At 40.9% G+C, this 14,471-nt stretch overlaps 1 protein-coding gene across 1 annotated transcript in view; it reads left to right on the forward strand.

Moving 5' to 3' along the window:
* The first annotated feature begins 1,104 nt into the window (after window positions 1–1,104).
* LOC114447646 (AT-rich interactive domain-containing protein 5B-like) overlaps window positions 1,105–14,471 on the forward strand; it is a 30,691-nt gene continuing 17,324 nt past the window's right edge. Inside the window, exons 1-3 of the mRNA XM_028424035.1 lie at window positions 1,105–1,212; window positions 1,550–1,804; window positions 10,704–10,938. Of these exons, the coding sequence (XP_028279836.1) occupies window positions 1,192–1,212; window positions 1,550–1,804; window positions 10,704–10,938 (511 nt within the window). The 5' untranslated portion in view covers window positions 1,105–1,191. The remainder of the gene's footprint in view (window positions 1,213–1,549; window positions 1,805–10,703; window positions 10,939–14,471) is intronic.

A 14,471-nucleotide genomic window follows, 5' to 3' on the forward strand; every position in this document is an offset into this window, starting at 1 on the left:
GCCTATGTCGCTGTTGCCTGCTCTGTGATCTGAGTGCTGGATAAATGCAGGGCAAAGGGTGGATGACGGTGGAGAAACAGCACAGCGCCGTGGACGATGTGGGTACTTTTCAGTGCATGAATAATTCCAGACAAGCCGATAAAATACAGCTGACACATTCAGCCGGCGGAGCCTCAAAGGACAATGAGCCCGCATATGTAAATAGAAACCGTCAAGTTAGTGTAACTCGGTGTAAATAAGATAAGCTGTGATTAATAATTCATATAGAGTGTTATTGGTTTTCTAGTACTGTAATTAAAAAAAAAATCATCAATATAATTATATAATAGAGGGTTTGATCGCGTTAATGTGTTAACACATGTCAAATATATATACCTCGCTGTCTCTGCAAGGTCAGCTCTGCGTTTTAATATGATTTATGTCCGGATAATGGACCGCCTCGTGACACTCCGCTTTCTAACTCGGCCAATTTGGTCTTTTTCATGTTCGCCTTTAAAAAAAATATGTATATATTTATATAAAGGCCATTATTTTTCAGCATTTTTTTAGAGCCAACCCTGCGCGCACCCAAGCCATAACGCACACCGCGCGTTCCCCTGAAAGCAAAGCACCTCCCGGGTCCCCACATTGCCTTTTGAGGAATCGTTTGATAGCCCTATTAACTTTCATGTAACATTGTTTCTTGAAGGCATCCACAGCAAGCGCCTCAGTGTCATTACTGTGAGAAATGTGCTTTCATACTGAACGTCTTTTACAGTCCTGGAAGGTGCATAGTCTTGGAGGGACAAATAACGTGGAATAATAGCACTAATTGAGCTTTTATGCGCAAAATATTCTGCACAAAAGATGTTGTCTAAGTGTTATATATTACTACAACTTATCAACGATTGAATAATGTTCATATGTTTTATAATTATGTGGTAATATTTGCCCCAAATACACAGTTAATCCTAATAAAATGTACCAAAGTGGTCGCTAGCACATTTGATGTTTTTAAAATTCACACACACATTTAGACAACGTTTCCAACAGTGTTTTAAACTGAAAATGAAAATTTCTGCGTCCCCCTTGCGACTAAAAATCACTATGTTTTAACTCCACAGAAATATGTCTCTTGCAGGACCTGCGGCAATCCATTCAAGCCAGCAAGTTTGGAGAGCGTGTTGAGTTTAATCAATTCATAACGTCGAGATGGAGCCGAACTCACTGAAGGTAACGTTTGTTATCAGCCGTCGATTTGTTTTATTTTCGCATTGCGCTATTCTCTGCCTTGTGTAAACTGCATGCATGTACGCAATCCGCAAAACTTTGACTCTCTGCATTTAGTATGTCCACATATATGTGTCATATGTTGAACGTCTAAAAATAGTTACATGATATGGTACTAATTGTGTTCAGAAAGCTGAGATAGCCTGGTGTGATTGCCGTTTACCAGCCGTGCGTAAAATACGCGTTTGAAATGTTTGTGTTCGCCTGCTTACGATTTGTTTACCAAATGAGTTGATAAGCAATTCATTAATTTTTGTGTTTGTCTTTTTCTCCTCAACAGTGGGTGGGCTCGTCTTGCGGTTTACATGGACCATATATATTCTATAAAGCCTTTAAATTTAACCGGGACGGCAAACCGAGAATTCTATCTCTCGGAGACTTTTTCTTCGTCAGATGTAAACCGGAGGATCCTATTTGCATAGCGGAGCTTCAGCTGCTCTGGGAAGAAAGAACAAGCAAGCAACTTTTATCAAGCTCCAAACTTTATTTTCTGCCAGAGGATACTCCCCAGGGACGAACAGTCACTCATGGAGAGGTATGAATACCCGATCGCCCAATGAATAATTATGAATCTTTTGGTGTTTTCCTTTGGTTCAGCATGTTATTTACCAGCATCTTTGCTGCATTAAGAGTTGGCAGTGGATGACAGAGGCATTCAGACTGACGTTGATGTATCCGATTGACCTACAGCAGTATTTGTTCTCTAGTTTTACTTGAGCCTGTTTGTCTATTGTGGTGTCAAATGCTGAATGTGCACTTGTCCAGCTGCGCTCAATAAGGCTGCCGCTGCGCTCTACGGGGTTAATTGTGTTATAAAGGGGGGAAAATCCGCAAGAATCCTGCGCCTGGGCTCTGTCATTTCATTTCTTGGTAAAAGCGTGTCAAATGCTGACATATGGGCGGAAATTGCGAAACGGTAATGAATGCGAGGGATCAAACTGGCTCAGATCGCTCGCTACGATAGTTATTAGATATTTTGTAACGCTGCCTGATGTTGAAAGAGGCACAGCGAGTCATAAAGCGTGGCAGAGCAAAGCCAGTGCTGACACGTTTTAACTATACTCTCCACGCTTTGCATAATTTTCCATGTGAACATTTCCATCCTTTAACAATGTGATATTGTCAGCTCGCATTTGAGGCAGCTCTTAAAACGCCCCTGTGTTACATTACGCTGCTGCTGCTGCTGCTGCTGGCACTGAGAAAAGCAATAGTTATGATTGACTGTGGCCATATGTGGCGCTTGTGATCCGGTTACATCGCTGCACTGAATGGCATTACTCTGATTATTGAGAGTTTTTCCTCGGCGGCTACAAAACAAACAGTGTGTTGTTTTCACTCTGATATGACAGCAGCCACTTTAATTACCACTCTCTGCTTCTGATCACTTGCGGCTGCGTGGAAATGATTCTCTGCTGCTGGTATATTGTTTATAGCGAAGGACAAAGCCGTGTTTGTACTTGACTCTTCCGCTGATGGTTTACTTACATTCTTTCCTCTTGAGTAATAGAGTGGCTATCACATTTCCCTTTCATGAGAAAAGGTGGCTATTTATGGCCAGTCGCTTAGACAAGCTATCATCCCTGTGTCAGAATTCTTCTATGAGCTTCTCACTTTAGTCTTTAACACGCTGCAATTATTTAGTAATTACTTTGAGTGCATGCATTGCCGATTCTGTGGCCACACTTGCGCAACGACATGTCAGCTCCGCCCCTTTCCAGAAGACTTATTTGCATTGCAAAGTGCTTACATTCCAGTCTATTGACTATATCTGGAAAATATTATATTCAACTACAAGCTACAACTACCCTGTTTGCTTTGAAGTGGAAACAGATTATACCATAGAATTGGGCCAAACAGAGAAGAAAAGAAATATATATAATTTGAGGATGATATGTCTAAGTGCAATATATGTGCCTGCAGGCTGACCTCAATTAAAGGGCTTGCCAGGCGTTCAGCTCTCATCAAATCGGACTACTTACTGTACATTACACAGTGGAAATTGCCCTGACAACTTCAAGTCAGTTTATGACCTTCACTGAGCCCATTCAGATTCTCGCTGACTTTGCCCCATAACACTAATCTGCACCGCATGAGTCAGCTAGGAGCGCTTACAGATGCAACCCATAATCCAAAAAACAAACAGGAAGGGTAAACCAGCCCCAGGGAGGAAGAAAAAAAAGGCTGATGTATGTGTAAAAAGGTAAACATCAGAGAAGAGTTCATTTTCAGCCACACCGAGAATTTATTAACCTCACCGTCTTCTTGAGTTTTATGGCTGCTCAACTGTAAATCTGTAATTGACTGGCTGAATATTAGGGGTTCAAATTATTCCAGCAACTCGTAGATATGAACTTGATAACTTACAGCTCTCAGGAAGTGTGCATGCGCGTCTGTGTTATCACAGGCGTCATAAGGTAAAACCACAACTTGGCAACAGTGCTCCTTATAACCTCTATTGTCACCGTGTGACACTTGAATATCTTCACACAGCATAAAAACAGAGCTGACTTATGACTTGTACACAGCTGGTGCTGGGGGTTGTTCCTTGTATCTGGTAGATAGCTATTATCTTAAGCCTGAAGCCACTACCCTCCAAAAGCCACAAAAGGCTTCTTTTGAAGACATCATATTGAACAAGCTCACTTGAATAGGATTACTGATTCACTTGTGTTCTCAGTGCAGAGGTATGATGTAATTTCCTGGTTATTTCTCAGGTATTTGTTTGCCTCTCCCGCGCCGTGTTTTGCTGCGTTGTGCAGTGACGAGAGGAACCAACCCATGACCTACTGTGCTTGTTTTTCTTCTGTCACAGGGTTGGAGGTCAATTCCTTTTTAAATGCAGCCAGCTTTGACTGGAAATAAAAATAATGATGATTCATTGAATAAACGCGACTCTGGGCGCCTGTGTTTGCTGAATAGCTGATAAACAGATACAGAGACAATTTATTAATCTATTTATACTAAGTTAATTATGAAGTCCATATGCGGAGGAAGCTCTATTTTTTTTCATTGTATCTTGGTCTGACAAGCAGTGTTTACCCCCACCAGTTGAGCTCAGCTTGCTCTTTAAACAAGCTTTGTGTCGGGTTGCTCACCCATTATGACAAACCCTCTATCGGGGCCTCTGCTCTATTTGTCTGCCTGCAAACTGCCACTGACTAAACAGTCACATGTGTTTTAAAACTCACTGAGTGACACATTATTTCTTCTCACTCCGCATGGCCTGCCTCTCTTGCCTGTAATACTTTCTGTTTTTGGACTCCCTATTTCAGGAGAGAGCTGTTGTAGATAACAGCTCACCACACACACACACACACACACACACACACACACACACACACACACACACACACACACACACACAACACACAACACACAACACCCAGTTATTGTATACTCTGCTTCAGGCAGTTAATTACTTATGCTTATCTTATAGTATATATCCCACTTTACTGCAAATACAGCAAGGCGCGCTTAATGGGAATTCACAACCGTGGAGAATATTTCTAGATCATGTTATATTAATGTGCTATTATCATCACCTCTGATTTCATCTGACCTCTCTTCTCCTCTATTCTGTTCCTCTAGCTGACAAGGTACACACACACATACACACATACACAGACACACTGACAGGCTGGGGACTGCAGCAGTAGGCCAGTATTGATTGCTGTGGAAAACACTTTGGCATGCATCCAGAGCCATTTCTTCAGTGCATGGCAGTAGTCCATGCATGTGTTTCAGTGCTTGGAAAGCCAGCTTGTAGGGAAATTAGATTGTATTCATTTGCTGCTTCTTTGATTTTTCCTAAGGGAAAAAACCCTGAATGGGTAATTCAGGCATCTGGGATGCTAGTTGAGTTAAGTGTAAGTGGCTTAGATATGCGAGCAGCATTTTGATGGATAAGGTCGTTCTGCTGAATGACTCGAGTGTAAATGTGATATGGCACTTTTTCCTTTTTAGTGAGTCCATACTGTTCTCTTGTCTTGGCCAGTTTGAGCATTATACCAAATCTCCCCATTCACACAACAATGGCAGGAATTTAGAGGTGGAGGGGTGTGTGTGTGTCTTTTAGTGTGCATGTGTGGTGTACGCGCATGTATGCCTCGTCCTGCCGCAGAACAAGTCATTAACTCTGAACACTGCCCTCCAGTGAATTCCTCACCATTGCTGAAATAGCATGTAAATTATTACCAGCTTTTTAGGATAGTGTAATTTAAAACCTTTAAAATGTAATACCCCGGACTTCAAAGGCTATAAAAAAACCCCCACAAACATTCTGATTCTGATTCTTTTCACTGAACTGTTCTGTGTCTTTGCAGCCAGAGTAATGATACGTTACAGCAGCGCCTGTTTGTCAACACGCAGAGGACTTTTGGTGCTCTTTAGCTCGGTTTTTTCCACTTTGTCATTGACTAACCACTTGAACAGGCAAACATTTGCCTTGATGCATGACTCCAGTGCCCCCGGGTACAGCGGATCGTTATTATAACCTTCGAGGAGAATGCAGCCACAGATGGGAAGCTCTTGCTTAATACTGCAGCCTATGTTTTTAATTCCTAACTGTGGTTTTTTGGATGGAGCATGCGTTTATGTGCGCATTTGCTAAAATACAAGGATACAAAAGATGCAGTGATTCAGGGAAGCTGACACAGCTTTTTTGTGGTGTCACCTTACATGATGGATGCCTCACCCACTTTCAGAACAGCCTTTGAAAACTCCTGTTATCTCGCTATGTTTTCTCTGCAAAAGAACGCTAAGTTCATATATCACTGCAGCAATCTCTTAATGGAATCGGTGAATAAAAGATGAGTTCAGCACCCCGTCGATATTACAGCAACTGTTATTCATATGAGTAAACTGCATGAATTAGAGCAGAACATTATATACTATAATTCCACCTTTTTAAAAGCTGTTCATTGAAGCCTTTGTAGTATTATGGCAAACTCAGAAAACATATTCTAATTCAATTGTCCCTGGCTTTCTCCCCAGAGCTCCTTTTTAATTCCCAGATAAGTTTGTTTTGGGACACTGAAGCCAAGGTCAGTCACAGGGAGGGGAGATAGATAATGAACTCATATTGTGTTTCATACCCTCGTACTCTCTCTCTCTTTCGTTCCCTCTGCTTCACCTCCTCTCTGTCTCCTCATTGTCCATGTCACCATGTCCATTACTCAATTACTAATCTCCTTTGGCCTTAGGAATTCCAGTGCTGACCTCTCTGAGGCAGCAGGCTGAAACCTTCCCAGCATAACAGGAGGACTGTGTGTGTGTGTGTGTGTGTCACTGCCCACAGTATATAAAGAAACCCACCCACTGGGAGCGCGCACCCCTTGACTCCCAAGCCGAAAGTCCTGTCCGAGCGATGAGACGCTTTGCTGCAGAACGCTGACAGTCAGGAATGTCTGCCTTAATATCCGTGCATAGTGGCGCGAAATTCTTATAGGGAATTGTTCAGCATGATATGGAATATTTCAGGGTATATTGTTTCTAATTGGATCACGGAATAAAGAATCAGGAATGTCCCTTATGTGCTGTTTTTGCCACCAGTACATCACTGCATCCATATAAATTGAATGATATGGATTTCAGTGAGTTTAATTTCAGTGAGATTGCCGGAGTCATGGGTTGCAGTTATCTTCAGTTTCACAGCAGAAGTCTGTTTTGTTTCCCACTTTCAGTCTATTATGTGTAGTCATAGCAATAAATTCAGTCAGTAGTGTTTTTGGAGATATCACGCCGCTGCAGTAATAACATGAATTATTGATAGAAGAATGGAGACAGAATGTAACATCTCTCTGTTAATGCATTACCTTACATTCCAACTCAGCCATAAAAGGAGCAGTTATGTGTTTATTGATGTACCCGAGGTAAAACTACGCCGACACATCGACAAGATATTTAGCTTTTAATGCACATGTGTAGGAAGTGTCACTAGAATGACACTAGGCTGTCTGGTATGTTGCTGATGTGGAGTGTCACCTCTTGGCTGTGGGCTTGCAGTCCTCTGACCTATATTATCAAGTGGCCTGCTGGCTGTGTCTGCCGCTTTGCTAAACTATCAACTGCCTAACTCGAAGTGACAGCACAGTGTGGACGGCCGGCATTTACAGAGAAGGCAGGCCCACAAGTTTTCTAAAGCTCATCTTTGAAGCCCAAAATTCAAGTAGTGAGTTGAGGACCCCTGCGGTGCTGCTGGAATGATACATGTTTAGTGTTGTGACAGCGTGTACAGAGGTACAACAATTAGTCAGTAGGTTTGACAAAAAAAATTAATCCATGGCAATATTGCTCTTTTCATTATTAGCATAGGCATTTTAATATATTGATTTGCTGAACCAACTGTCCAAAAATGCTGATCTGATCTATAATCTCTTCGAAGCCACCAGACTCCCCTGACAACAACAGTATTTATATTATCATATCTGGTAGAAGATGGGAGGAACTGTTGTGTTGTAGTATGACTTGGCTTGTGTCCAAAATGAAATTTAAATCACTGAAGTCACACTAGCAATATATGTGTTGTTGTTTAACACAGCACGTGTTTAAAATCAAAAACAGGTCAGCTGCTTGCAGTACTCTGATTGGTCTGAACCACTGCTGCTCAAATAGCTTAAAGCCTGGTAAGACAGAGTATTTTGTGGTCTCACGAGTCTGACAACAATCCAGCTACTCTCCCTTTAAATATTTGCTGTTCTCCTCATGGCAATAATATATAATACGATACAATACAATAACAAGAATTTGTTGGCTGCCCGTGTTCTGTATTTTCCTCACTGTGGTGGGAAACCAGGTTGGTGCAATGCTGCTGTTGTCACCATTTCTCAATAACTGACTGTCTACTTCTCAGAAACTCTTCGCACAAACACAGCACATTTCTTTATTCTACAGTTTCTCAACCATATATCATGACTTATGCAAACCACAAGCCTGATATTCATCTTCCTGCTCCACACTCTCAGTCTTTAGCCTGTTACTGTTGGCTGCTTAAGTTTAAAAAAGGAAAAAAAAACAGTATATGGCCAAGTTAATGGATGTAGCCTGTTTTTCAGAGCTGTGGCTCAGTTCATAGACTGATTATATTCTGGACTGTGTTGACAGCTGCTGAATTGCGCTCACCTGTTGTGTTTTGCTCTCAACCCGAACAAGTCCCCAAACAGGATCTGTTGACACTCAACACAAGGCACCGTGTCATTCAGCTGATTAATATAGAGGGAACGGCTGTGTGTTTTTAAGGTTTGTGTATGCTCTGGTGTGCTATTGAACCACTTGAAGGATTGCCGTTTGACTCATCTTGCGGCAGAACATTTGGTGCCTTATTTTTGGCTTTGAACAGAAATATTCTATGGTATTTGTGCTGTCAACAGATTGCATCAAAGTACAGTAGATAATTCTTCAGAGATACAGTACAATGTGGTTTTGGCTGCAGGCTGAATGCTATTTACTGTTGCTCTACATTATTCAAATGGCCTGCTTTTTGTGAAGGCAGAAACAGCAGTCAGTTTTTCATTGCATGGAAAGCCAGTTACAACCACCCGCCACCACTTGACAGCTGAAGACAGCTCATTATAAGAAGACCGAAAACCCATGTTTGATGTTTTTACTTAGTGAGGGAGGCACAGCTATATCAAGCTATCCCTCGCAGGCTTTTCCTTTATAAGGAAATACTGTCTCCAACTGGTTGGGATTTGATATGCCTGTAGTTGCAGATGATAGGAGAACTGAATATGGATTTGTATAGGAATTGTATAGACAGAGTACTCAGGGAAAATCTAAAAAGCTGAGAAGTCTTGTGTTTGTTTTTGGAGTACGATGACAAAATGGCAGAAATAATCCTTTAAACATGCAACTGAAATGCTAATCTAAGGAAGTATTTTAAGCAGCGTGTGTATTTTGTTTTTGAAGGGTGGGGGTGGAGGGTGGGCATCTTTGTTGTGTTCACACTCTCTATTTACATACATTAAAATGAAAGCAAAATAAGTGTTGTTTTACATTCTGTGTTATACATGCTCTTTAAAGGAGAAATAAGTAGACAGATGCTTGGTAAATTGGAGATAACAAAGGTAAACATCACAGACCGACTCTGTGTGTCTGCTTGCACATCTGTCCTCCAGATTTCCCTGTTTCTGCAATAGCCATCTTACAGCACAGCACTCTATTCTAGAGTAACAAGCACTTCAGCCATTAGCCCTTCAAATGGAAACACATTTAAACATCTCTGCTTCCTTCCTTTCTCCACTGGACCTGTAGTTCTTCGAGTATGAGAGTTATTAAAAGGGGGGAAAAAGCACATACCAAAGGTAAAGCAAATCTTATTAAGTAAGCCAACTGAACTGAGGTATGTACACAAAACCTCACCTCAGTGTCAGCTGTGCAAATTGCTGCTGTAGATTTACATTTACAGTTTCCTCGTTGTATTGTGTGTCACCAGCTTACAGCTTTTTCCCTGCTCGGTCATTACACTCTCACTGACCAAGTTTACACACACATGCACACCGTATTTCAATTGATGTCCATATTTGGTTTAAGGCAGCACTATAAGGTGTGCACATACACTGCAGCTACAGGAATACTCCCACTTACATGTTAAACATTCTGAGTATGCTTTTATTTAGGTTAATATTGGAGCATTGCTGTGTATGTAATGTAGTGACTGTAACAAACTGCATTTCATCAGCTTCTTTACACTTGGATTGTGCGATATTTGGTGCATTTAAAAACAGAAATAAACCAGCCATGGTGACTATGATGAGACTGGCTTTCTAATCACAAAGTCTAAAACACCTACGTCCTCATTGACATTGATTTAACTCCTGGCGTAAATTCAATTCAGCAATCATCCACAGCATCCATATTCATGCTGCTGTAATTTACTTACAATAATGTGCATCTACAGCCATATTGCTACTTGAGGCACATACTAATTTAGTTGTGCCGTTTATTCTGATTCTGAATTTTGTCCTGATCTTTTTGTTGTTTTTTTAACCTGACTCTTTTACTGTGTAAACTATATGCTTATACACTGTATCCATTCTGTTAGCCATTGATTTCCTGAACTGCAGCGGTCACTAGAAGCAAACACAATCTTAGTTCTTTAATATTTTTTATTACATGGATCTCTATAAGAATTCCCTTGATTTTTGTGCCAGCCTCAAGTGGCCACTTGAGGATTTGCAAGCGAAAGTGTTGTTTTCTGGTGCCAGCACGTTGGTTTTTCAGCCTCATATTTACAGCTGGGCATTAAGGATAGAAATCTCTCAATCAGTCGCTATCAATATGAATCAAAACATAAATCAAGTCAAAGTCAATCTGTCAAGGTTACAAAATACAAAGTCATACAGTGGACACTGCTGTACAGGTACAACTTTGAGCTGACCATGAAGGCTTTCTTGGAGTCGGACTGCATTGATGATCTTCTGCCTTCCTTCTTTCAGCACGAGGTTATTGCAGTGTCTGAGAAGGTGATTGTGCGACTGGAGGACCTGGTAAAGTGGACGGTACCAGACTTCACAGGATGGGCCAACAGTCTAAAGGCAGAGCCTCTGAAACCCTCGGTGCTCCGAGAGCTGGGAACCAATGGAAGGCGGGAGGCCCTTCATCGCTACAGGGAGAGCACCCTTACCAGCGGGTTGAATTTCAAGGATGTCCAGAGGGAGAGGGCACAGCTAGGTGAGTACCAACAGAAACATCAGTGTTTCAATTTTCCTTTGGGCTGTAGTGTTAAATGTTTATGCATTTGTGTCCTGCATTCAACATAAATCATCTTGCATTTATTGTCCTTTGGTTGGTTTAACAAGTGTTGTCTTGACTGCAGTAATTCATCAGTGTGTAGTTGGAATTAGTCCCGATATAATGAGCTGAGAATCACACTAATAGACGCAGGCTAGAGGTAATGGCAGCGTGTTTGCCAACATGTTGTCATCTTACAGCTCTGTTTTCTGAGCGTGACATTAACAACGACAGCAAATCATATAATTTCTGCTGGCGAAGTCTTTAAATAATTGAGTCACATCAAACTGCAGTCTGATAGGGTCTTATCCATCAGTTTAGATCATAATTGGCCGCGTAGCTCGGCAGCTTTAAGGATCATTGCTGTGTGTGTCTGAATGGCTGTCTGGCGTGTTCATCATGCACACTGTGCCATTAAGTGTCAGTGAATGCTTGAGTCCTGAGCACGGCTCTTGGGATCTCACTGTAGCTTTACCAATGAACATAAAGCTGATGTCTGTGTGCATGACTCATCCAATGCAAATAGGAAATCCTGGCATTTGAGTCTAATAATCAGAAAGAACATTATGTTCCTTTTGAAGCTGTTACCCTCTTATTTGCCTCTCTCTCACACACATGGCTGTGATGTAACAACTAATGCTGATTATAACGGCATAAATTTAAAAATACCATCACAGTTACAGTAGGTGATTTAAAAATGAATTTGAGCTTCTATTAATTCATTTTTAATAACCGTCTGTTTTCTCTGTGTGGAAGTGAAAGTGCTTTGGGCTTAAAAATACTTTTTCTGTAGAAAATAGTGATTTATTGATGACTCTTGTTGTGTTTTCTGCTTGGGATCTTCCGGGAAGAGAAGCTGTTGTGTGTGTTTATGTGATGCCCTTGATTACTCGACATTGCTTGAATCTCATACGCAAAAAGGACAAGACAATCAATAATGAATGCTTTGTTGTTATTCCAGTAATCAATATAGTGTGAATGTGCTTGCAGGGGTGTGTGTGTACCCGTGTGTGTGTGATTGTTTTCTTTTATAAATAGATGTGTCAGCTTGCTTCTTAAATGGTATTATGTTCCATATCTGGGTTTTCTATAAATGTGCTGTATCGTCTAGATTTTATAGATTTAACAGTTGTCAGTGTAATAACGCTATTGTTACTGAGAGTGTGTGTGTATGTGTGTGTTGCTAATGAGCAGCGCTGCCGTTAATGACTCCATCAGGCTGTTTCTAAATGCACTTGTCACTCCGATGGGACACTCCGCCAGAGAATCTGCCCACTCAGCAGAACGGGCTCAGACTCTGGCAGGGCACCAGAGACACACATACACGCACAGACTTTGACACACATAGATGAACACATGCTACACACACCGACAATCAGTGGTGTGCACTCACTTATCCATTTGTTTGTTTGTTTGCTACATCTCTGGCGTGTGTCAGTTGTTGACAGTCTTAACAATATGAGCGGGGAAAGAGAGTTTGGGAGGGAGTTCAGTTATTCATCAAGGCAAATGAATGTTACTCTGAGCAGGGGGTTTGCATAGAAATATGAAATATGCCACTGCAATGCTACCCAGATGAAATATTCATACCACAGCACCAGCAGCAGCAGAGGATCAGATATAAAAGTAGCCTTAAAGCGTCCTGTAGCTGAACGTCCATAATTCTGTCTAATAATATGTTGGCTCACTGACTTTTTTATGACATTTTTTAGAGTTTGTTTTAGCCTGCTCTATTACTTGAATGATGTATTTGCTGATTGTTATTCTCAGGCTGATGTGTAACTACATCAGAAGAATTGAATTGTTCCCCCATAACAGGATACTGCAGCAATACCACAAGCTGCACAGAAAACCATTGTGAGCTAAAGAGCAATAAAGTGTGCCATTGTTATCGAGGGAAACTGTTCTTTTTTTTCCCTTTTTTTTTCCAAGTGTGTATCCTAACTTTTCCTGGCATGCAGCCAGTGTGAATGAAGAGTGCTGTTGAGTATTTGTGTCTCACAGGCAACATGTGAAAAATACAAGACAAATGTGTCTCAAACTGCAGGATGACGATTGTTGTTTTTTGTTTTTTGTACCTGTTCTGTGTTACATGGGGCATTGTGGTTTGGCATGTGAACAAAGCTGCACTGCACTCCCTAGAAATATAAAAACGGAAAGCAGAAGATGCTCACATAAGGCAGAGTAATTAATTAGAAACAAGTGACCTTCGCTGCAGTGCTGCGCCATTCAAAGCTCTAAAACCTTTGAGGGAGGGCGGTGATTGGTATCATAATTCAAATTCCAGCTCTTGTTATACTTTGATACTATAGTAAGAATAATAATGATTTAAGTACATTAAAACAAGGATTTATTTGGTAAGGTTAAAGAAGCAGCTAGAATCAGAAGTTACTTTATACTAAACAGATATTTTAAGACATATATTAATGAATTTATTGGTTAAGGGAGAGTAGTAGAACAAAGTAATACCATAGTGTCAATATGTTTATAGGATTAACTTACAACATGCTTCAGATGGAGCTCAGTACCGCTATACTTTTATACTGTACCTGTGTGGACTTATTTTTTTAAAGCATCACTGCTACTTAAAACAGACCTTTTCATTAATCATAAAAATGAATGAATTGATAGACTTGTATTTGTTTCCTATAAAAGTCTGAGGCAACAATATAATGATAACACATTGCTTTGAGTGAACAGTGATGTATGGTATTTTGAAGTGCTTACATAATCTGTAATGTAATTCACTTAATCAGGTAATGCAAACTGTCCACTCAGTTTATCTTGTATTGCAGTGAGCATTAGAGCTTCTTTTTACAGTTCAATCCACCAGGGATGGCTTGCCAGGGAAGTTTACATTCTGCCCCTCTATCTCTCCCCAGAGGACTGGCCTGATTCTTTTTTTTTTCATTGCTGCCTGCTGAAATTGGTTTCTGGTCGTATACTACGAGGCTGAGCGTTTGAGAGCTGTATCTGCTGATACAGTTTGTTAGCTTGGGCTGGGAGAAACAGGGAGCTGTAGAAGGAAAATAATAAAAAGTAAAAAAAAAAACACACAAAGGATGGCTCTTGCTCACAAAATAGCTCAATAGGTTTTCTGTCTTGTCTTTCTTCAATTCAAGCCTTCAGAATGGAAGTCAGTGAGCAGATTGTGAGTTGAGATGATGTGGGGGGGGGGATTATACAAGGTCATAGTCTGGGACTCCTGCATTTAGAGTTCATAGATGGTGCTCATGACACCTGCTCTCACCTATTGTATCATATGTAGCCCGCTCATCCCTCAACGCTGCAAGGATCAGCGCTCTCTAAGAAAACATTGAGACGGGGGAAAAAAGTTACATGCTGGCAGATAGAATACATATACAGCACATTGTAAAAGAATTCCCCTATCTCCTTGACATATATTATGCAGTCTTTTTTTTTTACCTTTGATAAATACTCAAGATGTTTCCTGCAGTCTTGTTGAGGGTACA

This window comes from Parambassis ranga, chromosome 15 (genome assembly GCF_900634625.1).
Source record: "Parambassis ranga chromosome 15, fParRan2.1, whole genome shotgun sequence".
In the NCBI taxonomy this organism is placed as follows: domain Eukaryota; kingdom Metazoa; phylum Chordata; class Actinopteri; family Ambassidae; genus Parambassis; species Parambassis ranga.